Here is a 25900-nt window from a genome sequence, read left to right on the forward strand (position 1 = left end):
GTGCATGCAGATAGGTTGTGTGACCAGTTCCACTTCACTGTGTACTCCAGCTGAGCAGCTGCTTCACCTCCGAGTTGGAGAAGAACCCGAAACTCCGTGAAACAGAGGAAGAAAATTACTGTGGTGTAGAAACAGAGCCTGGTGCTGCAAATAGTCCAACAGAGAAGGAGAAATCCCTGTGGTCTTTGCAGCTCTTCTTTCCTATTTTTAACTCTTCTCTCCAATATGTCCATTCACCCTTATTTTAGGATCTCAGCAGTTGGAGCTGCTTCTGCTGCACAACACAGACATTCTACTGCTTTTCACTCAAATCAGTGCAAAGACAATGAAATGATTGATAAAAAATTACCAGTTTTAAGTGCAACTCAGCTTCTTAACACCTCCGGCAAGAGAAATGAAGTTTTTCCTGAATAATTGCATAAATAGATTGTTTATACGCGTCACTCAATGTAAGAAAATAAACTTAAAATTCACCATTTACTGAATTTTGTGGCCTACGTTTTCCTTTGACTGGAAAAAAAACAGTATTCTTTGTCTCAAAAATCCCCTACTTTTCCTCACACATGCTTCAAGCTGTGTCGTGAGCAACACTGGAACGAAACGGAGGCAGAGATACTGACTGTGCTCCACAAATTTAGTAAACCACCACCCAAAGCCACAGCTGCCCTAAATTAACAGCATTGGTAATTATCAAAATCACTTTTCTGTAATGGTTAATACACCAGAGTTTGTAGTGTGCAGTAGATTTTTAATGCAAAAATATAATTATTATTATCCATGTTGTCCAAATTTCACAAAAAACTGCAATCCTGTACATAAAAATATAGTTTTTAGTGGTTGAATGTTGTGTTTGATTAAGAAGCCCAGTGAGCCGGGTCAACTGTGGGTATAAAAAGATGAATTTAGTTTGTTATTTGCCAAATAAATAATTAACATTTTTAGTTTTTGATACATTTCTAAAATATTTCTTTCTTGTTTTTATGACTGGTGGTCTAACATTAATGTGTTAATCACTGTATTCATTATTTATTTATTTCTGTATACTATCGGTATGAATTTAAAAACTCCCAGCCCTAGTGTGCTACATAGCTGAATAATTGTTCAGTTATTTGTCTTATTGCCGATGTACTGTGGCTGGAAACTAAAACGGCTGCTCAGAACGCACCTTTGGTTTTGATTGCTTGATTTTATGTGACAAATGTAATGGGGCGGCTGCGGGTAAGTCGGTCCAGTGGGACGTCTTTCGACAAAAAAGAGGGGGGTTTAAGTCACAGACATGTGGCTTTGAGTCGCAGCGCGTGTCCCTGAGACAAGACACTTAACCCCAAATTGCTCCTGCCTGCTGCGCCAGCAGTGTGTGAATGGGTGTTAGTGAGTGGGGAGCACAAAAAGTGCTTCTAATACGGTAGATGTGCAGCAGATGAGTGGGTGGAAATGTATTATTTATTTAATTACATGAATACAGACTGTTTGCCATTACAGCTGTGAGTGTAAGTGTTTATAGGTTGAGCGTGCGTGAGTGTGTGTGTGCAGCAGTCAGAACGGCACACAAAAGCAAAGGTTTGTGTGCAACTGTAACTGTAATATGCAAATATACTGGGCTGAGCACAGAATAGACTTTGTACATGTAAAACCGACACGTTGTTCCAACTGACATAAAATATGTGCAATTGTTGACAATGTCAAAGATACGGGTAAACTCAAAAGCAGGATTTCTAATGTACAAAACAACTATGTTACTGTAGGTGTTACAGCATTTTAAACAAATATGATAACATTTCTTTATATTTTTTCATTTATTTCAAGATATTAGAAACAAAACGGCATGGACCCAAAACTAAAGGTTCCAAAATTGTAATAAAAAGCAATGCAGACCTGCGCCGACTCTGCCATACATCCCAATGCAAGTTGATCAAAATAATTTTGGACATTATTTTGAAGGTCGATATTCTACATTGTGTTGATTGAACAGGTAGACACAAGTAGGGGTGAACAATTTTTAATAAATGTCTAATTGCGATTATTGAACACTGATATGAGAGGAAATGGTCATTTTTATATAATATCATTTTCATTTGAATAACATTTAAAACGATTACTGTTATATTTGTGCCAATCTGTGAGAAACAAAGATGCTCTCTTTAAATTTGGAGAAGATGTGTATAGGTCAGGACACTAATCTAAAATGGTCTTTTAAGACACATTTTGGCAAGAAATATGGCAATTTTGATCAAATTTCAATTGTCTGGAGGTGTTTGTATGCAGTGAGGATTTAGAGGAGCTTCAATTTCTGTTCTGTATTGATTCTAAACTTGTTTTTGTCTGGTTTGGCAGACATGTACAGAGTGACGGATTAGAACTACGTAAACATGCCGTTAAATTCAGATTTCTACACAACATTAAAATGTAAATCTGGTGCCACAAAGGCATCATGGAGGATGGGATTGACATCACTGCTGTGCCTGAATGGGAGTCGGGTGTCAGTGAGAGTGCGTTTTTAGTGCTGATGGTCGGTCAGTGGGAAGTGCTAATAGGCCCAACACAGCACCATCTCAGCCCATTGCAGTCTGGATGATTATTTTATGAGGGAGATGCTTATACAAGCAGCTGCTCAAGACCAGTGAGTGCGTTCAGAGCAGATCACAAGACATGACACTAAACACACACCGCACACCCATACACTCAACTATGCCTCTCTCTCACTGGAGGACTTACTCATGCTCATGAGTTGAACTGTTGAAACTATGCAAAAACACCATGATATAAAACACTAGAATCTACTAATGATGGCTGTAATGTATTTGCTTAAAGTCTCCCAAAAACCAAACACATAACGTTGTCACTGTGACTTTACAAGTATTGGTGCTTGAGTAGTTGAGTCTTCCACTCCAGAGGGTTTGTTGCAACTACACAAACATGACTTAGTTAATTAAAACGCAGGGTCACTTCAACCCCTTTTATTCAGACATCCCACTACACTGCTGTTAAAGCCCCTCTGTGTGTCATGGCCTTGCATACTGCACCCCAGTGTGTAATTTCTGACAGCATGCTGGAGTTCCAGGATCAAAGATGTGACATGAAACAACAGTTTCCACCATGCTGGCTCTCGCTTTTATTCAGAAAATCCATCTGGCTCTGAGACTTCATCGGCTACCAGCATAAATCTGCTACAACAGTGCTGTCTTATGTCATGCTTGTACCTTTTTATACAGAACAATGAAGCACATCACTCATATTGCAATAATAATGTTGTGAAGGCTGAACAATTGTTTTCAAAACAAAATTGCAATTTTAAACAATGCAATAAGCAAATCCCAATGGCTGCCATTTCATTCTTCTGGTTTTGATTGCTCTATGGTCTATTCTGTGCTGGGAATTTCCTTTCATATCCCAGCAAAAATGTAATTTCTAAATGTTGAAAACATATTCATATCTTTAACTTCTCACCTTGCATTTAGGGCTCGGACGATTATTTAATGAATTGATTATTAATCGATTACTAAATCAAAGGTTTTCAGATTTTGCAGCTTCTAAAATGTGACTATTTTCTGGTTTCTTTGCTCCATATACTCACTAAAACATTTTGGTTTGTGAACAAGTAAGACATTTGAGAACATCATCATTTTCAGGTTTGAAGAAACATTGACATTTTAAGTACTCAAATAATCAACAGATTAATTATGGAAGTATGAAAATAAAAGATTAGTTCCTGCCCTACTGGCATTAGAATTCAGTAGAGCATGGTAGTCAATATTTTGGTCCAAACCTTTAAATCTATAACAGTAAATACTGAACGATGGCTTGAATGAAAAGGTTATCTCAAATCAAATTGCAACTGTGACAAATCAAACATTGGATATTTTACCCAAACCTTTAACCCCCGATTGTTTTAAGCCGGATAATAATGACTTGAAAAGAAAAGAGACAATCACTTGTGAAGCAGGTTTTGGTGCAGAACCCTAAACACAAGCTTAAAACTCAGCATAACGTCCTCCCAATGTTCCAGTTCAACAAACTGTAAATTCTAAGCTTTTTTTCCCCTTTTTCTAATGAGAGATGGTTCTTCAGGACGTCCTAAGGCTGCGAGTAGGTCTCAACAAATCCAGCTCAGTTGACATCAAGACCGACTATTACCTGGGAAACCAGCTGCCAGTGGCATTGTCGTTATCGCTGCCATCTGACATCGAATGGCTCAAAGAAGCAGCCACTGCCACTGCCACTGCGGTAGAGAGAGGGTAGTGTGATATATGTGTTCAATAATTTAGAACAGCCCTCCAAGGATGTTATAAAAATCTAAATGGCCCCAGACAGGAAAAGGGTTTCCCACCAATGGTCTGAAATGACCAACCATAAGCCACCATATTGAGCTAAAGTCAGTCTGTAAAAGCCATTTGTCAAACAGTATTTTCATAAAAAAAGATTATCCCTAATGCTGTGGCACCACAGGAATTCAGCAAAATAGCTCTGCAAGCAAGAGAGACACCACTTTTACCACTGTTCACCACTGAGCTGGTGCTGCAACGACAAGAATCCATCCACCCACCGTTTACCGCTTTATCCTCCACATGAAGATCACGGGTCACTGGAGCCAATCCCAGCTGACACGGGGCAAAAGGACAGGGTAACCCGGGACAGATCTCCATCACAGGGCAAACGCACACAGACGAACAACCATTCACTCTCACATTCACACCTACGGACAATTTAGAGCTACAAAGAAAAAAAAAAAGATGACAAAACTTGCATTCGCAGCTCCCTCTGCTGCACAACTTGGTTATTACCACAACCAGTCTGATGGGTTTCTAGGCTGTATATTTCAAAGCCCGTAGGTTTGCTTAGTCGATTCATTTCAGTAAAACTAGACTATGACTTAAAATAATCGTTAGTTGCAGCCCTACTGCAAGTTGCGATGAGTTTATCTGAAATTAACAATGAAATAATTAATAACATGAACGCTTAAAAAAACAAATTAGTTAATTAAAAATGAACCAATAAAAAAAAATCATTTTCTTATGTTGTCTGGATCACCTTTGTGATACTTATCTTGAAATCTGCACAGCAGCACAAAACATTTGTCAATTAAAAATAACACAGCGCTTCCTTAACATTTACCCAGTGCATTCTTTCAAAGAGTGCCCTGCAACACAGGAGTGTATCATTAATTAAAATGTTATTCCACTGAATTGACAACAAAAAAAGAAAAGAAAGAAAATGTGAGAATCCATTATTTCAAGTCAGACTCTTACGTCTATCTAATCGTTCTTATGGAATTACTTCTCCTGAGCCTGGTCCCTATTTAAATACCAGGCATCTCATAATAATGATGTGAGGAGGCAGTAATTATTCCAGTTTAGACTGATATAATGTGCATTACTCCATCCAACACGCTGTTAGCACCTCTTGTCGTACATAGAAGCCTCATTTTAAAGGTCTCTGTTCCGTCTGTGTTTTGGCACCGAGGCACAAAGCCAACTCCTCCATGTCTTGCTCAGGGTGACAGTCGCCCTCAGGGTTCACCGGCTATTTTCTCATTTCATTTATGTGTCAAAACAGGGTCTATGTGCTGAATAAAATCTCAAGCTGATGGGTAATAAATTTTTTTACTGCGGCTGACGGAGGAGACAAAATGACCAGCCTCTGAAGTTTGACCTCGTAAGCGGTCGGTGGTTTGAATACACAGGTGATGATGGTGACGCTGCAGGAAAAGACAGACATAAGCCAATGACTCAATGTAAAGATCGAAATGAATAGAGACAGACAGACCTGTATGACTGATTATGACTAATAATGAAAGTGATTTGTCAGGTGCTAAAAAAAAATGCTGGCAACTTCAAACCATTTTCTTTTTCTGCAAAAAATGTATTTGACAGTTTAGTTTTTGATAACTTAGGGATATGATAGAGAAATATGGTATCCCTTTGTTCGGAGACAATGGAAAAAAAATACATCCAATTACTTAAATGTCACAAAGCTGAAGATCCTAAAGCATCAACATGAATCGATTGTCTTTCAACAACTGAATTGCAGCCCTCTGAACCAAAACAAAGGATACTGAGCGATTCAGATCCCTACTGTAGCCTTTGTCAGCTTATCCTTTGAGAATAAACATCTTACGGATCATTAAAGCTCATTTCAAGGCAACTCTCTGTCAAAGCCACTCTTCTTCATCTTCTATCGTCAACAGCAACAAATTTCACTTTTTAATTTTTTTTTATTAAATAAACTGGTACTGTCCTCCTTTATGATTCATAAACTCTGATACACATCCATGCTGTGTCTGTCAGATTTACGGCTCTGGCGATACAGGCTTTGAACTGTCTGGAGTGTTTCCTCCCATATATCATATTTTCCACAGAGTTATGAGTTAATTTCCTTTCATATCACGGCAGCCTTGGCCTGAAGACTAGTGTTTACGTGTTCTTCGGGGCCCCCCACTGTGTTACTCACTCCTCTGCATCATAGCGGACAAGCACTCAAAAGTTTGAGCTCACTTTGCTGAACTTAGTTTTAAAAAGCAGCACTTTTCATTATGTGTTATAAGGTAGCTGCAAGTAAACTGTGTAACACTTGCAACCTCATGAAACACTAACAACAAGAGTATAAACATAAAAGAAGAATGTTTGACTGTTTCAGTAAAACTAATGCTTCTCCCATCGTTAACAGAATTACCACGTCCTTGCTGCAGCCTCCCAGTTCTGATGTCGCTGATAGAAGAACACCAGGTCCAATGTGATCATACAGTGGTTTCACACTCATTAACTACCACCAGCTGATAATTATAAGCCCAAAAGTGCATGTTAAAAACCGGCGTGTCAGTCACCCATTCTTGAACTCATATTCTTCTTATATGGCGGTATCAATATAAATAACGTCCCTTTCTTTTCATAGAAACTATTACACAACACTTTACTTAAGAACAAATGGCTCATAAAAAAGGGAAATAAATGAAAATTGTTTCGAAAAATCCCCGTCGGGATGAGGAGATTGGGTTGGACGACATGCTAAAATGTAAATGAAAGACAAGGCCACTATTGAACAACATAATGTATATTACCAAATTACCAGCTGGACTTCAACAAATAGTTGGCCAATTGGCCAACAGCCAGCATCTGTGGCAAGAAGAATCAGGGAGGTCACAGACTGGCAAGTCCTTCAAAATTTAAGGTGAAATTCTGCAAATTTAGAATCAAGTGAAGGAGAGGAATGCCTGGCCCAAATTAGATTATTTTGGTCCCGATCTGGACCTTCCGACTATCATGGGTGTCTTCCGATTTGAATAGATTATCTGGCTAAATAATCCTTTGCGGCGGACGGGTTAACAGACACGATTTTAACGTCAATCGGACACATCCGAGTCTTCCCGATTTCATATGAAGTATTAAACTTTGTTTGATATTTTTACAACTGAACAGCGATTTGGGCAAGAGCAGAACCCAACAAAAACCAATAAGAGTGAGTTGACTGGAAAACGGATGTTTCCGTCTTCTCAGCCATGACTTCAACCACAGTTTTGGGGGGTTTTTTGGGCCTCCATGTCTGTGTTTATATTCAGAAATCACGTTAAATCATGTGAGTTTCAGTGAGATCACAAATCCCTGGAATCTCCTCAATGAAATATTTGATTAAATGCCAAGTGTGTGGTCCTGCGTCTTGACCGGTTCGTCTAGTCTGTGCTTCTATGCTTTCTCGGGATTAAAACCTTGACAATCAGTCACAAAGTCCGTTGTGTCTGTGGTCTCCCACGTTTTTAAAAAAAAAAAAAGTGGGGCAGACTTCAGATGGACCACTATAAAGCACAAAACCCGGAGAAGTTCACAAAAAAATAAATGGGATTTTGATTGGTTTGATTCAATCCACAAAGAAAATGTCATTACCCTGCGGCTGCATGAAGCCATGACACAGATCTCTGGAGTTGTTCCAGGACATCTCTAATAAAAATGATAATGAGCAAATGTGGACGATCGGTCCTATTTCAACAAGTAAAGACAGAGCGGGGACTCCCTTTAGCAGCACTGAGAAACTGTGTCACCTGTTAACTTGTCAACTTGTCAAATGAATCATGATAAATCCTTAATACTTGCGCACAAACACTGACACATTGGATGTCCAACAGATAAAAAATTGACTGAGATGGTTACAGATTACTGTCTTCAATGAAATGAGAAAATGTGCAAGCGCAGCACATTCTATTTTTTCTGATGCGGTGGGATACAGTGAACTAAATCAACGCAGCGCAGTCCCTGCCTGCACAAAGCTGGCCCTGAGCAATTCAGTGTCTTCACTGATCCAACACGAGACAGATGAATGATGATGAATGGGTCTGGTGCCGATGTTTTATTAAGAATATGTGAGCAAGAAGCCGTGGGCTTCAGGGACAAAATAAGACAGATGCCTGTAGGAAAAGGCAACACTTCTCACAATCGTCTAAATAATGTACTTTAAAAATCAATCTTAAATGTATCGTTTCACCACATGTACGAGCGATAGGGAATAGTGTCTGACAAATATGAAACCTAAAAAAACAGAAGCACCGATTTGAAAAAAGCAGCTGCTGAGCTAACGGCAGAATACTTCCTCTGGATATCCAAACTAACCAAGTCACTGCTGTGTGGGCTGCTGTTGTTTTCTTCTGCAAACCTATACAATATACCAACAATGGTCAGACCCTTGTCAACTGTCAGATGCTACAGCTACACAAAACACATAGGATCAGCTGTGCTTGCACCTGCTGTCCACACACTACCACCGAGTTATGTTACAGATCATGCCATAAATATGCGTTTTCGGCGAGTACAAACACCTGGATTTTTTAAATTAGAGGACATGACTTTTTCTTGTCCGATAGCGATATCGCAAACTGATCTTTCAACCCATGAAGTGGTTACCAACACATTTGTGCCATTTCAAAGACATAATTCTCTTAAATATTTTTTTTTTCTAAAAAAGAAATACACAGCCCACAACAGGACTACATTTTTTTCATTCCCATCATATCTGATGCAGCGATTTTAACCAGTATTGGACCAGGTATTAATCTGCAAAAGTTATTTCAAAGTAGCTTCTACACTACATCATCAAACATCCCCATTTTAAAGTAAGACACTGAAATAGTTTGTGTATGGTAAATAAGCAAAAACACAGACATAAAAGTGTTTAGGAGACAAACTGTATCAATATCTGAAGACTAGAATAAACCATCTAAACACAGGTAATAAAATGATTTAGTATGATTGATTGCATTAAGTGTGCATGAGTAGGTCAAGTGTATGAAGCATCTAAGCTCAACATAGAATTGTGGTTCCTTAGGTGACATTTATTTCATCTTGTCGGTGTCACAATAACACGATTAAAAAAAAAAAAGACTGCATGAGCTAATATATTACCAGTACACAGTCAGAACACTGACAGAATAAGTAGTTCAAAGCACACAAGAAAAAGGCAATTGACCAAAAAGGAAAGTGGTCAAAGTGGCCATTCACTGAATGTGAAGCTTCATTTTTCATCTGAAGAATTGGCAAGAACTCAAAAGAGCTCAACAGTCACCCAGTCTTATTCTCGAAGACAAACGACCCGATGGATTAAACGGTGTGTCACTTTTTAAGTTTCACTGCCTTTGTTAAAGAGTAACAGTTTGGGGTTTTTCTCCCACCAATCATTCGGGGAGTGGACAGCTCATCCACCTCCCACCCTCCTAAAAGAAAAGCTTTTTATATTTATGACATTTATGTGCACTTTTACTTCAGTTTGATGGAGGTGACTGTAGCACTTTCACTGCCCTTTAAAAGTGCATCTTGTCTTCCATTCAATTATCACTTCTCTGCCCTGCTGCCATGGTTCATCCGTGGCTCACACACACACACACACACACACACACACACACACACACACACACACACACACACACACACACACACACACACACACACACACACACACACACACACACACACACACACACACGTAGAGTGAATGTAACTGGAGTCAACTGATCAACTTGCAGCACTGTTGTGTACAATAAATGCTCTCCAAATGAAGGATTATTGGCATATTTATCTTTTAACTTTTTCAAAAATATTACCCCATTCTAGTTATACAAAGCTAATGCAAATCGGTAAAGTATTCCTTTAAGACAATAATTCAAAATTCATAAGCACAGTTTCAAATGCCAGCAAATTTCATGTGGTATCGTTTCAAACTAGTCAATAGGCTGGTTTCAAGTCAGACTTACTTGAAAAAAAATTAGGAAGAATTCACCGTGAAATGAAATATTTTTTAATAGACGGCCTGCCAGCCTGATAAAATTAATTTCATTCACTGTGTCATTCCAATCGACCCTGCAAAGCTGTGGCCTGACAATGAACAAAATAAACATCAGTCAAAGCAAAAACGGATTAAAAAAATATGTGAGGAGTTAATGATTAATCACTCTTTGTGCAGCACAACGCAGCAACAAAACAGACAAAGACAAAAGTCCTGGGCTGTCAGCAGGACAAAGAGACTGATGGAGACGCTTTTTCCCCCGTAAACAATTAATGTATTTATTTAACCACAGCATCGCTTTAGAAAAGCGGTGTAAATTTAGACTCCAATTTCAAAGTTAAACACACATTAATTGCAGTACAGGAGACAAACAAAAATACAAAAGAATGTAAACATGGCACAGAACTATATGATTTTCAGCAGGTGCAGGCGCAAAGAAACCAGCAGACACTGACGACTCATATTTCTCCTACAGCCACTTTGTTATTTAAATACAACTTTAGTCACACACACATCTCGTATTTGACTGAAGGAAAGTTTGTGAGCAGAATAAGAGGAAATTCTCTTAAAATGTTGCCGAGATAAACTTCATGGGCTTATCTCTGAATAGCAGACATCAAAGTATAATAATAATAATAATGAGACACATCGGGAGGTCACGAGGCTCTACTTTGATATTTTGGACACAAAGCCGCACTGTTGCTGTGCTGTTGTGTTATTCTGACTACAGATGTGAATGAGCCCCAAGATATAATCTGCTACAGTCAAATGGTAACAGTACCCTGTCCATTTCAAATAAAAAAGTTACATACATACAAAAAAACAATTGCACAGTTATTTCATCACCTCTTCAGTATGGGCTCTACTTTGGGACAAAGAAATCTACTGATAATCGTCTGATATTGAGCACAGAAGTGCCAGAGCGGATCACAGTCCTACTACAAACACACACACATGCACACTTCAAAGTGGCACTAGGCTTCACTGCACACACTTCAGAGTCTGTGTGTGTGTGTGTGTGTGTGCGTGTGTATATCTGTGAGTATGTGTGTATAGTAGCCATGGTGATAAGTCAAGATCAAACAGCAGAAGTTTTGAGTTCACAGCACACAGACACACATAAGCGAACCCCTGACAAGTGCATCTACCTCCCTCCCCGGAGTGTCTGCAACCCCCATCTTTAATTGGTGGCGATATTAACAGGAAGAAAAAAAAACCTCAGCTCTAATGTATTTCCAATACACTGAATGTGATTTTTAATGGCTCAGTGCAGAGGCACCAACTATAACCCACAAACAAGCTCACAGAAGCCAAGTGACAAATATTACCCAGGTGAATACAGAGCTAAAGCACTTTCTGTCATCTGCCCTGTGATAAAAACACAAGCAGTATCATGTGAATGGTTTGGAGTCAGAATATTTTGGTCAGAATAGGATCTGAACAAAAGATGCCAGTGTAGACAAACATGAGGTGCTTCTGCCGCCCTGCAGCTGAGATGAGCACCGCTGTCTCCAGAGAACAATGTTATCTCAGCAGGCACTTAGGCTGTTGTCTGGACTGTTATACGATATACAATAAAAATTAAATTTGTGAGATTGAAATTTGGTCGCCTAGTTGAGGATTAAGGATGGCACTGTTCTGGGGGTCTAGATATATGTATATAACTTGATAGGAAATTAATGTATTAATATACAGAGTATGTACATGCATCAATTTAGTATATGGGAAAATAAACAGTACACAGACTAGTGCTGGGCGGCAGGGCTGAACAATTAATTGAAATTTTATCGAAATTGCAATATGGGCTTCTGCAATTTTGAAATTACAATTTCTTAAAGCCCAACTGTGTGTCAAATTATTATTTTAGATTAAATATTGTCCCGACAGACTGAAGAAAAAAACGTTTCTCATGGATCAGCAAAAATATCACACAGTAAATCAATTTAAATATGCAATTCAGATGAAAATGATAATAAATACGTAAAAATGACCATTCCCTCACATCGCAAATCATATATCAATCGAAAATTAGATATTTATTAAAAATCATACAGCCTTACTGCACATACCGAAAACTGATATTTCTTTTTTTATAATATATTTTTTATTTTATACCGTAAGATCAGTAAAACGGAACGTGGCGCAGCAAAACTCTGTTTGAGGGGGGACCCTTTTCACTGCTGCACCACATGTGCTAAGGACTTAGTAAACCATAACATGTATTTATAAAAAATACAAAACAAATGTACCTACAGGTACAAATTAAGTGATTTAGATCGACTTGACTTGAAAAAATCTTATTTTGTCTGAACTTGTACTTTTGTCAAACTCCTTATATATTCATTCATTCAAAGAGGACAAAAAGGAACAAACAATAATTGCATTTCAGGCCAGAAGAGAAAAACTGTTGCTCCAGCTCTGGATAGATAAATCAATACTTATGTTCATGCACTAATAATAAAAGAAGTTATTTGAGGTTCTTAAATGTGAATCTCTCTGGTTTCTATGTCCTTACAGGACTTCTTTGGTTCTTGGACAAAGCAGTAACATTCAAGTCGTCATTTTGCGGTTTGGAAAATATCGATTTTACAAAGAGAATTATAAACAGATTGACTTAACGGCTGAAAATGATCAATAGTTGTTTGCCTACCCCCTGATGCAGAGTTTGCATTATGCAAAGGCAGGTGGCCATGCTAATCAGCTTCCTGAAGATACAGGTGTTGACTTTATGTTATAGTTGCAAATGTCGCAGGTTTCATTACAAGAGCCGTCACTTGAGGCCTCTTATTTCCTGAAACAGTTCAAGTTTTTTTCAAATTGAGCAAGCACAGCTGCAACATTTAATTTTAGTTTAATTGGGGTAATCGGGGTGTTGTATGTTGAAGGTCAATGTTTCTCAGTGAACCATTTGTGTTAAAGGACCCAATTTGTGTTTACAGTTTTGCAAAACTGTGATTTAGAATGATATTTGACAGAGACCAATGGAATTGTGCACACAGTGTTGACGCAGGAGCCTCAGGTTTTCACTGTTGTGTGCATAGTTCCATTTTTACGGAAGACAGTGGTATAAAAATAAGGTATTCTACATTGAAGGGCCAACTTCAGTTTCTTCAGTTCATCTGCACTGAAATAACCGTGTGGAGACGTCACTAGAAATATTTTGTGGGACCAGGCAGCGAGTGCCTCAGCTACTTCATATCTTTGAGAGTGATTCTTTCCCGGAGCTTCACAGCAGCGTCCTTCAGCTCCTGCTTTTTGCTTCGTCTGGCCTTGAGCAAGTGGAGATCAGAGACCTGACTTGGCCAGTTAAAAAAATTAAATAAATACATTTAAAAAAAATCACCCCGAAAGGCTCTTTGATTTTCTAGGTTGAATTTGCTGCCCAAAAGTGAAATATTATTCAATGGGTTTTGACGTGTTTGGCTGAATGTCGGGATATACGTTGCTCCAGTAAAGTGTCTGCATTGATCGAAATTGTCGATAAATGTCAGAGTGATACTTATGACAAAAGTAAAAAACTGGCATGAGCAATAATCTTTGAAAAATGAGGTTGTTTCTGAAGGTAGCTGTTTCCTTTTTCCACCCGTTTGTGCTTGGGCCGATAACCAACACCACATCCTTTCTTTTGCTCAACTGCAGAGGCCATTTAGTCTCTTCTGTAATCAAATTAACAGAATATTTTTCATACTCATGTCGCAGCAGATGTGGATATAAAATATCTTCATTGGGAAAAATAATAGCTGTAGGGGGCGCTAGCACAGGTGTCAAGGAGGTTGCAGCTTTTCCAGTCTGCTATTTCAGTCATATCGGCAGATCTAGGTGCGTTTGCCGATGTCCGACACATTTTAAAGCAAATAGCGTATAAAGTATCTACCAATACCAGTCCAGCAAAATTATGCCATTTCTTCTTCTATCAGAAAGGAACACAAAGTTGGATTTGCTTTTTATTATTAAAAAGCAAATCCTAATAAAACCTGTCATGAAAATGAGAACACATAAATATTTTAGGAATCTTTCAAAATCTTGTTTCAAACTAAAAAGTTACTGTTATTTATTTGGCAGATAACAAACCAAATTCACCTTTTTTATTCCCAAACTTGAGCTCACTGGGCTTCTTCTCTGAGAAATCAGGAATTAATCAAGCATAACATTCAAGCACTTAAACAACTATAATTTCACACCTTAATCAAGAAATAATAATGTGCTTTACTATTTTTTCTTTGTAAAACTGTAAATTTGTGGATAACAATAATTAGATTTTAGCGTAAAAATTCCATTTTCAGTTTAAGAGCTTGAACATACTGGAGTATTAACCATTAAAGACTGATGATTTTGATTATTACCAATGCTGTTAATTAAGGTCAGCTGTGGCTTCGGGTGGTGGTCTAATTAGAGCTGCAACTAACGATTATTTTCATAATAGTTTCATCCGTCGATTATTTTCTCAATTAATCATTTGGTCCATAAAATATCAGAAAACCTTAAAAAATGTTGATCGGTGTTCGTCAAACCTGGAAATGATGTTCTCAAGTGTCTTGTTTTGTCCACAAACCAAAATGATTCACTTTTAATGATTTCTTAGTTATTCAGAGCAAAGTAATGAAGAAAATACTCACATTTAAGAAGCTTAAACAATCAGAACTCGTTTAAATCATGAAAAAAAACAATCAATTATCAAAATAGTTGTCGATTAATTTAGTAATCGATTCATTGTTTCAGCTCTCGGTGTGATACATTTGTTAAGCAGTAACATAATTATGCCGTAAAGTAGAATTGTGTAGTTCTTTTCGAGACATGAACCAGAAACCAGCCAATACATGCGATGTAGACCTGCTCAGGCTTTGACAAGGATGCCATTCCAAACTGACATTAGTGGTCAATTGTTCCCTTTACAGCCTGTGCATAGTGTAGCAATAATGTGATATTTATGGATTTAAGTATACTATCAGACTTTACCTTTTCCTTCAATATCCAGTCCAATGATCTTGACCAGTATTGGTCTGATACTGAATATTGCAGCAGCTTATCTATTGGTCTTCCCATCTAGACTCGGAACAAGGATTCAATTTATTTCAACTAACAAAAACTGCTGCTGACAAAAACTGAGGAAAAAAAGACATAACTTTATATTTATTTAAAACTTATTTTTTAAAAAAAAAAGAGTACAACAACACATTCAAGAGTAAGCTTATCTTTTTCTGAGGCTTACAGCTCACAAAGGTCTGCTGTAGCCACAGTATGCAAAGTGATGAGGCACAATGTTGAAAATATAAATAAGCTGTTGATCAAGACAAATGGGACTCTGGGATTTTTTTTAATCCAATTTCCACACATGTTTATTTGCTCCAGTCGTTTTTATTATTATTATTATCATTATTATTATTGTTACTTTTATTATTTATGAAGCAAAAGTGCCATGCCAAATTCACGATGATCATTTTGATGACATTATATTGAGGGGTAGAACAATAAACACTCACAAACTGCGGCAGCTGCATTTATACTCTCAACCCCTGTGTCTGATTAAATCTGTTTTCTTTCCTCGCTGTTTTATCTTTATTTGCCTCTAAGTAGGAATCATATTACTGAAGTAAAGCACCCACAGGGCCCAGCCCTTTTGTCAACAAGAATTCATTATAAACTGCAATAATGATTTTTGTTGCAGGGGTTTCTATTTTTTGATATTTGCCCAAAACAAAAACACAACACTACGCCGACAGCCACAAACTGGTGGGGAAAGTACCATTTGTAATAAGTAGCATGTTGCAGCTGAAGCTCACCTCGCCCTTTCTATTCTAAGTGAGTTGGAGAATCTATGTAGCCTTCGGTTAGGATCGAAACTCAAAAGTTGCTTAGTTTGTCTATTGTGTGCTACTGTAAAAACATGGCAGTCTCAACTCCTGATATGAAAATAAAAAGCTTGTTCTGAGGGGAAGGAAAAACAACAATTCATAAAATTCACCTAAAATAAACACACTGGACCTTTAAATGACTCTAACTGCACAAGGTCAGCGGCATGCAGGAGGTCAGTGAGTGTGTGTTAGTCTGGCCTTTCATTCGCTTACCTGTTACCTAGCAGCCAGTGGATAGAGAACGGCAGATTTAACAGCCTGTAAAATTACCCCTGAACTCTGAGCACACGACTGAGGAAGTGACTGATGGTCCAAAGAGTCTTAATGTCCATGGAAAAACATGCCGTACTTTTATTCTATCAGCAGAGAGTGAATGGGATGTGTGATATTTGAAAGGAATGCAGAGTGGCAGCAATAACCGGCAAGTCGTCGCTTTATATGAACTGAGCAGAGGTGGAAAGTAAGGAATTACATAGACTCGTTCCTGTAATTGAGAAGGTTTTTTGTGTACTTAAGAAAGTTAAATCAAATCCGTTACTGATTAACAAAAAGGTTGGCTGGAATTTACATAATAAAATAAATAAATAAATACAATTAAATTATTCACCAGAAACTTTGGCAGTGAATGATTAGGACAGGTGCATTGGTGCTAATTAGGGAGAAAGTCGAAGCGTTATTTTGTCAGCACCCCAACCTTGTTCAAAAAAAAGTAACTAAGTAACTTTTACTCCAAGTACATTTTAAACAAGCTACTTTTTAGAGCTGAAACAATTACTCGATTAATCGAGTACGAAATTAATCGTCAACTGTTTTGATAAACAATTAATCGTCTTGAAGCTTTTTTTCATGATTAAAACAAGATTTCTAATTGTTTAAGCTGTTAAACGTGAATATTTTTTTGATTCAAACATAGAATTCAACAAAGAAATCAATAAAACTCAATCATTTTGGTTTGTGGACAAAACCAGACATTTGAGAACATCATCATTTCCAGGTTTGACGAACACTTAACGTTTTTGACATTTTATGGACCAAACGATTACTCGATTAATTGTGAAAATAATCGACCGATTATTCGATTGTGAAAATAATCGTTAGTTGCACCTCTACTACTTTTTTTTTTTTTTTACTTGTACTCAAGTAAGATTTTTGTCAAAATAGTGGTACTTTTCCTGAGTAGAATATTTCAGTACTCTTTCCACCTCTGGAACTGAGCCACCAGCGGCAAAAGTCGAGACTGCAAATCAAAATGTGGTCACAGTATAGCAATAAAGAGAAGGTTAAAATATTTAATCTCAGATATTAATATACAGACCCGTGAATCAGATATTGATTATATGGGGTCAGATCATATGCTAATGATACGTGAAAATGCATGTATAACGGTCACCATATTCCCCACCATTAGGGATGATGATGATGGCTCCCATGTTGGATCCGTTCCAGAGTTAGCAGAGATTTGTTGAGCTCAGCTGTCAACAAATCTGTTATCAAAGTCATTAACATTCTGTCTGGTGGTCTCGTTTGCCTCTTCAGGCACAACAGGCGTCAGCAAAGAAGCAAAAACAAACCAAAAAAACTCTCACATGTTAGAAAGTGATCGCATGCTAATTTCTGAGAGGGAAATGAATATGAGTCACACTCATGTGTAGCAGTAGTGAGTTTGGTTTCAGGTTTAACGAACGTCGTGGTTCAGTGATAGATGTGCCGTTTCGCCTACAACCTTTGAGCAAAGTAGAATGTCAGTGGCTTGGGTTTGATAGTTAATTACCACACTGTCTACAGTATAAATGTCAGTGTTACGCCCATCTGGAAATTGCTCCCTAAATCACAATTAAAAAGCAAAATGTGTAGTTGAACTTTCTGGAAAAACTAGATTTTGCAATTAATGATTATTTAATAATCGATTCATATGTCAATCATATTCTCGATTAAACAATTTGTTCTTTTGTCCAACAAAATGTCAGAAAATGATATATTTGATATGCATCCCTAACAAACATCACAGTTCTCATTATTGTATTAACAATTATAATACTGCTGCTAGCGTATTCATTACACTCTGTACACTGTAGTACAATGTGAACCGGAAATCACAGCGAACAGGAGGAGGATCCAACAGCTTTTGACTAAAATCTAAATCAGTCAAGGCAAACGGCGCGACTTCATTTCAAATATGATTTGCCAAAAACAAGTTTGTCAACCTGATGGGGACAGAGTGCGTCTCTCTCGTTTTATTTACAATATTACACACGGATGACAACAAGGGATCTGAATGTACAGATGTCCCTGGCAGACAAATATCAAATACCATCCCATCATCCACATGTCTGAAGTGATTTACATGACAAACCGATCAACCTTGACATGTCAGACCAACTGACATTTCAAGGGTGCCGCCAATTGAACGCTCACCTCGGCCTCGTCCGATCTGAACTGGACGCCTAGAAGCGGCAGATGAAGAAAACAATGTGCAGTCTTCCCTTTATTCTTACTATGTACTTGTGCAGGCTTTCAGCTTTCAAAGGGGGGTCAAACCAGAGTGATAAGCAAAATACCAACTCATTTTCATTCATAAACATCATCAAGAGCATCCTACGAGATAATTACATCATTTAGTCACCATCGATCATCATCTGTGTCAACAGCCTTCTTGCCATCCTTTGTTTTTCTCATTACAACACCATCAGACGACCAAATTAAAAAATAACAAGCCACGCAGGGGTAAGCTTGATCATAATATCAGAACATCATTATCTGTAGAGTCACGCCATGTCCACATCATGCACCGCCACTGTGGATCAGCAGTGAATCTGACATCGCACAATAAACACAGAAACATGATATGTTTTACTAACACTTTTGATGACCACTTTTGTGTGAAGTTGTTAAGGCAGACATCTCCAATACCAGCTCAATTCAAAAGTGACAACTTTTAAATTTGCCTTTCTGCAAGCAGTTTGCATGTTCTCCCCGTGCGTGTGCACGTGCAGGATTTTTCCGGGTTCTCCGAGTTCCTCCAACAATCCGAAAACATGCAGATTTGTGGATTAGGGAACTTGGACACTCAAAATTGACCTAGTCTCTATGGGGTTCTATGTTAGATGGGATTGACACCAGCGACCCTCATGTGGAGGATAAAGCAGTGATTGAATAAATGAATACAGGCTGAAGGCTATTGTAACAGACGTCCATATCAGTCACTTAATTCTACCATACGTGTTTCATTTTTTTTTTGTTTTTTCTTCAAGTAATTAACTTGATAACAGGCCTAAATTAAGCTTGGCTGTTGTCAGTTAGGGGTCATTGTAGTTATGTTATCAGCCATGTCATTCTTTATCAGAATTGGCCACCAAGTTCTGCTAATTGCTTAAATGTCCTCCAGCTGGGGCCTTGGACAAAACAAAGGGTGACAGGTGGATCAAATAGTCTCTCCTTGCCAGACCTTGTTGTGACGGATGTCCAGCTCAAAGGCGGAACACCTTTAATGCATCCATCAAAGACACAACTAATTACACTTTTTCTCTATCTCCTCTATGATGCTGCGCAGTCGATTCATGGCTACGACAGTTCAAACTCCTAATGAACTGTCTCTAGGCAAGCAGCCTGATGTCAGTCACTACCCTCTGCCATTATATCCTCCAACAGACTCTCACATTTCTGTAGGAAAGGGACTATTACGAAGCCACATCAAAAAGGACAAATCAGAGAGAGTGCATGAGGGCGAGAGAGGGTGGAAAAAAAAAAAAAGGGAGAACAAACAAAATGGCAGACGGGTGAAATGACAGTTAGTTCTCCTGCAGCCACCTGTGAAAGGTAAGATACACAATGACAGCATCCCTGCACTGAGGTCGTGGGGTTGAACAGTGATGAAAGATTTATCACAAAAAGTCGATGTTTTTCATGCTGCTGATTTTTGTTAAACTATCATGCACCGGGGGGAAAAAAAAGCACTTGTTTCACAAATTCAAAAATTCTGTCCGTCAAAAGCGAAGATACACATAAGAGCTACTTCCCTTTCACCAATACACATACGCGCACACACACGCAACATTTGCAGTGAGAACCCTCATAGACATAATACCTCTTACCACAACCTTAACCATCACAACTAACCCTAAGACCAGGTCTTAACCCTTTAAGGTGTAACAGAATGTGAGGAACAGATAAAAATGTCCACACTCTGTATGGATTTATGATTTTTTGACTTCCATTCATATGCACACCTTAAACAAAGTATCATTCCTAACCTTATCTACAACCAGTTAATGCCTAACCCTAACTTTAAACAAAACAACATTCAAATCTTAGCCATAAACAGAACCAGTTCCTTCAGTTTTGGTCTCAATGAAAACTACTGGTCCTGATAAGGTAAAAAAAAAAAAAAGAAAAAACTACATGCACACACACACACACAACACCAGGTGTTTCTGCTGCCCAAAATGAAATGCAATCACTATGTGAAAATTGATATTTAAATAAAATCAATAGTAAATGTAATGCTGTGCAATTTCAAGATCCAATTTAAAAAATATAATATAAAAATGACATATTATATTAAGTCAGGTGTGAAACATGAAATATTACCTGCTGACCATATGCAACGACTGATCAAAGAAACACTGACACGTAACATTTTTACACGCCTGCACATAATGATGTCAGGGTAATGGCAGGGGGGGGGGGGAGACTGCGAGAGCAATGGAGCAGTGTATGAACACATTTCCCTCCGTGTCATGCCACACTAGTCTTTCAGGCAGCTACACATAGAAACTGACGGCCTGTCATTCACCCAGTGCATTCAAGCATCCTCTTTTATGAAGTACAATGATGTAGATCTTTCAGTCTAATCCGTTTTCAGTAATGCAATGCAGGCTTGGACTTGGCATAAGTCACTTTTTGTACAAAAATAAAAGTTTGGATTGGAAAGAAATTAAGAAATAAAAAATATAAATAAATAAAATAAAAAATTGGAGGTCACTGGGGGGAAAAAAAGGGACATGCATCAGATGTGACGAAGCAGTGCACCAGCATAATAAATCCAAGGTGCTTCCGTATCTGTGACATGAGCTTAGAACAAACACACTGGAGGGGAAAACAAACATGAATAAAAGGAGAAATTCTGATGGTTTGGCTCAGGCTCCTTTTTATACTTCACCGTGAGCAGAATCAGTGTGAGGAAACCCAGCAGGATGTGCCACCACACAACTGAAATATGTTGCAACTATTCACAACACATCTGATGGAGATTCAACTCTCACACACACATCTATGTGTAAAAGTTTGTTTCAAAAAAGGTTTTATAAACTTTGGAATGATACCATACAAATGGCCTGTAGGACCTAAGCACTGGAGAAAGTGCAAAATGGCAAATCTGTGTAAAGGCTCTTCGTGAAACAGGTGCACAGCACACAGACTTTAAATTTGTCTCCACAGAGCTCTGCTAGTGCTGCAGAGCAACAATATAATACAATAGGAAAGGAAAGCAACGTTATTGTCATCATACTGGTATTGTACAACGAGATGTCGAGGTCAGATGGAGGGTTGATCAGAGAGCCGCTGCGACTGAGCGCGCCGACACAAGGGACCAACCTGACCGAATGTAACTAACATTCTAACATGTTTTGATGTATAATAATATAATACTACTAATATAATATAAATAGCTAAATAGAATTTTATTCAACAGCAATGTCACAAAAGCTCAATATGTGCACATTGCACAAACACGCAACAGTCATGTCAGATGTGTGAAATGTTATTTTCTGCCCACAAAGGTTAAAACTGTTTGTTCAACTGCAAAAATCTATCTAGAAAAACACTGTGTGTATCAGATTGTTTGACATGTATCCCAATAATTATGAATTGTTGACTACTTTGAATTATTGTGTACGTGACTGACCCTAGAAAAAATAAGCAAGATGTGATGTGCAGGGCAACGTCCACATGACTCCATTTTTATTATTTTATAAAAGCCGATTCTGCTCCAGAAATACATGCCGTCCAACTGACGGGTTTGAAAACACTGCTATCTCTGTTTTAGCGTCTACATTCCAAAGGGCAGAACACGGATATTACACAATTATTTGAATTTCAATTGTCAAAGCAATGAAAGGCACCAAAATAACGTTACGTTCCGGGGTACCAAACAAAGTGGTACGGCACCTAACAGGTAAGAGCTTCACACACCTGGTGGGAATGGAATGAAATGGGGAAAAAAAATAAAAAAAATACCATGCTTTATCACAGAGAGGATTCAAGGATTAGTTTCCCCTCACGACAGCTTTGATGCGGGTGTGAGAAAAAAGAGCTTCATCTGGATGATAGGAAGTTAAACCCTTATGTCAGAGTGGGCTAAAACGAGTTTGACCCACTTCTTTGGCTGCAATATTTGAAAAAGCTGAAATTTTTCATATTGGTGCTACAGTATGTGGATGCACCCAGAAAATCCAGACCAGGCCAGCAAGAATATTGACAGAACCTGGCCAAACCTGACATGCATTTTGTATTTTATGTTGGAGCCAGACAAAAAGCTACCCTGACAGTCATGCAGGTGGTCATAACCTGTCTGTGTATTGGTGTGCTATACTGGTGCATGCTCCTGCTGTGCCACAGAGGCAAACAATATAAGTTATCATTACATCCAGGAGCAAGAATCTACCAGCCCTATGAACACACACAGACACAGACACAGACATGTACGCACAGATACACACTAGTCACAAACCTTACGAGTTATCGCCAGCACTTATGAGAATAATAAAATTTTAGACTCACTATAAATGACCACCAGTTCTTCTCTTGTAAAACTGTAACCACCAATAACTACTGACATAATCCGACCATCGTGGTTTATTTCGAGCAGTGGAGAAAAAGAATAGGATCCATTCCATTCCGTTTCCAACAGAAACCCTAAGTCAATTACTCTTCAGTTTCTACTTATTATACTACTTCACCATTTGAAGTCACCATATTACTTGAATTTACCATGTCAAGTGAAGTGACTGAACCCAGCACTAGCCCGACTATCATTCTGGCTCGAGTCGGGCATCCATGCTCTAATAATGTGACTTCAAAGCCTCAAGATTAAGACTTTACAACCAGAAATTCACAGATGTCACCTGCAACCAGGCACCTATTGGATAATACCAGCTGTCAATAACACTTGTGTCCACCCGTATGTGCCATGTTTTATTGTCTATTTTCCTCTTAAAGGGAACATAATTGACTAAATTGACATCATGTGCTATTCAGGAGGTGGTCAGAGACACATTGCGACCCGATTGAACGGTGGTGTAAATGTGATGTGTCCCCTAATGCGTTGGATACTTAATAAAACAGCACAGACTCCTCTGCTTTCGTCGGTTTGGCGCTTGTCAAAGACAACTCCTCTTCCGATAAGTAAAGGAGTCCATACAATAGCGCGACTTCACGTGTGGCTCACATTGTCGTTGATACATCACAGGAATTGCGATCGCGATATGATTTGCGATGTCAGAGGGAATGGTAATTCTTACGCCGTTATTCTCCTTTTCATTCCAAAAACATATTTAAAAATGACAACTGTGTGATATTTGTGCAGATCTGTGAGAAACAAAGACATTCTCTTCAGTCTATAGAATAAGATGAAGACAATAAAATTATATTTTGTCACATATTAACAAATATTGCACCTCCTGTACTGTGATTGCGCTAACATTTCAATTAATTGTACAGCCTTAGTCAGATGTAAAGGGGGACAGTGAGATGATTAACTCATACCAACATAATGAATCAAGTGAGAATAGGCAAATTTTCTCATAGGCTTCCATTCAAACATATTTTTCAGCCGAGTCGCCCCCTGGTGGATTTGCAACATATTCTTATTTCCTGATGAGAGTCACGGTATATTCTAAACCGGGTCTAAACCGGGTTTAACCCGTGTTAGATGAAGCTGTCGCTATTGTCCTCTGCTTACTCTGCCGTGACATCCCACAGACCACTCCCCTCCTATCGCTCCACCGGCTGAGCAATGTACAACTTTGTCTTTACCCACAAAGGATTGGCTACGCAGGCGTCACGTGGTGCGGAAAATGTCAACCTAAATATAAGCGGAGTATTTAGCTATCAGCACAATAGTCCAAGATAAACACACAGAGACGTGTATGGAGAGGAACTACAGACGCATGAGCTGACACTAATAAGACTGACCGGTGGCTCCGGTGTAATTATTAATCACAGCAAAGTCAACAGTAGTTGTGAAACCACTGCTTTCCCCACTTGGCGTGGACAAAAGCAACAAAGCAAAGACATAATTTAATGAGAGTCACGGCGCGTGGCGACCACGCGTTGTTCTTGACATGGTTCAAATAAGAACTTCCACAAAAAAAAGCAGCCGACTCTGCGTTTGTGGAAACCTGCGTTTAGTGCGTGCGTGCGCGCGCATGTACGTGTGTGCGTACGTGTAAAAAAGAAAAGGAAAAAAACTCACCAGGGGTCAAACTCGTGAATGATGCTCTCGAAGCGAATGACAGCGAAGAGCCTGGAACTGAAGCCGGCCAGCCAGGCCAGGAACAGGACGGTGAAAGAGAGCAGGGACTGCCAGCCTGCCGGCTGCGACAGGCCGCCGGACAATCCACCACCACCTCCTCCTCCTGCCCCGGCGTTGCTGTTCCCTCTTTCCATGAACGCCGCGCTGCTGCGTCCATTACCGGAGTACGAGGCGCCGGAGTTCAGCGAGGATTTGTGTTTGCTATCGGTAGCCGGGTGAAGCTCCGCCATATTCTACGTCAGTCCCGTCGTGGCAGGCGATCGAAACAAGCTATCTAGTATCGCACAGGAAAGACAACCCGCCTTCTCTCTCGCTCTCTCTTCTTCCTTTTCTCTGCCACGCTCCACTTCCGAAACCACTTGCTACACCTTGTCTACGCGGCCCGCATCCCCAGAAGCACCGGCTAGGATTCCACACCACTAGACCTTACTTCCCACCGACAACCGAAGCAGCAGAATACACCCGGGGAGTGTGGCAGCAGCGGCGGCTTTGCAGCATACTGGAAGTGACACATGCGTTTCGAGCAGTTCCTTCTTCCTTGGAGCTGGATGAAGGGGGCGGGATCGTTGCGCGGATCAGGAAGAGCCTTCAGCCTCTCAGAGCGAGACAGGTAGAGCCAAGACGGACAGATCCCCGGGAGAGCAGCCAATCCTGGAGCAGCGCACGCCTGATTGACAAGCACAGCGACCAATGACAGAAGAGCAACCTGACCACTGGAGGTTCTTCAGCGCGGGAGAGCAGTGACGGACCTTATCCAAATGTCCCCCCTTAAAACCCTTGAAACTCGAGTAAGTAACACTTGTGAGAGTTTAAGGCCAATTGCTTTGGAATTAAAAAAAAATGGCTTTATAGCCTTTTATCACCAATTTTGCCTTATGTAGGCTGTCATCTTGTTCCTACAGTAGCCCAAATGGACAAACCAGCCACTGAAAGCTGATATACAAACATAGAAGACTGATATCCTTTATGGTATGGAAAGACCACTGTAGTTCCCCTCAAGCTTGGTCTACAGTTCGGCAAAGTTCGGGTTTGATTTCATGTGTCGGACGTCAAGCTCATGACTCTTCCATGACGCTCCCTGACCAATCGGTGGCTGGCAGTCTGTCAATGTCACATTTTAGTATCGCCTCAGCTCGCTTGGAACCGTGCCAGAGCAGGTACTAAACAGTACCAGGTACTATCGCTAATGGAAAAGCAAACAAAAGAATAAGAGTTGAGTCGTGCCATGCTACAACTAGTGGAAAAGTGCCATTTCATT

At 39.2% G+C, this 25900-nt stretch overlaps 1 protein-coding gene across 1 annotated transcript in view; it reads right to left on the bottom strand.

Annotated features, from left to right (window-relative positions):
- Positions 1 to 25398, bottom strand: part of LOC131471235 (dolichyl-diphosphooligosaccharide--protein glycosyltransferase subunit STT3B-like) — a 58757-nt gene extending 33359 nt beyond the window's left edge. The window contains exon 1 of the mRNA XM_058647677.1: positions 24583 to 25398. Coding sequence (XP_058503660.1) covers positions 24583 to 24872 — 290 coding nt within the window. The 5' untranslated portion in view covers positions 24873 to 25398. The remainder of the gene's footprint in view (positions 1 to 24582) is intronic.
- Between the last annotated feature and the right edge of the window lie 502 nt (positions 25399 to 25900).

This window comes from Solea solea, chromosome 13 (assembly GCF_958295425.1).
Source record: "Solea solea chromosome 13, fSolSol10.1, whole genome shotgun sequence".
Taxonomy (NCBI): Eukaryota; Metazoa; Chordata; class Actinopteri; order Pleuronectiformes; family Soleidae; genus Solea; species Solea solea.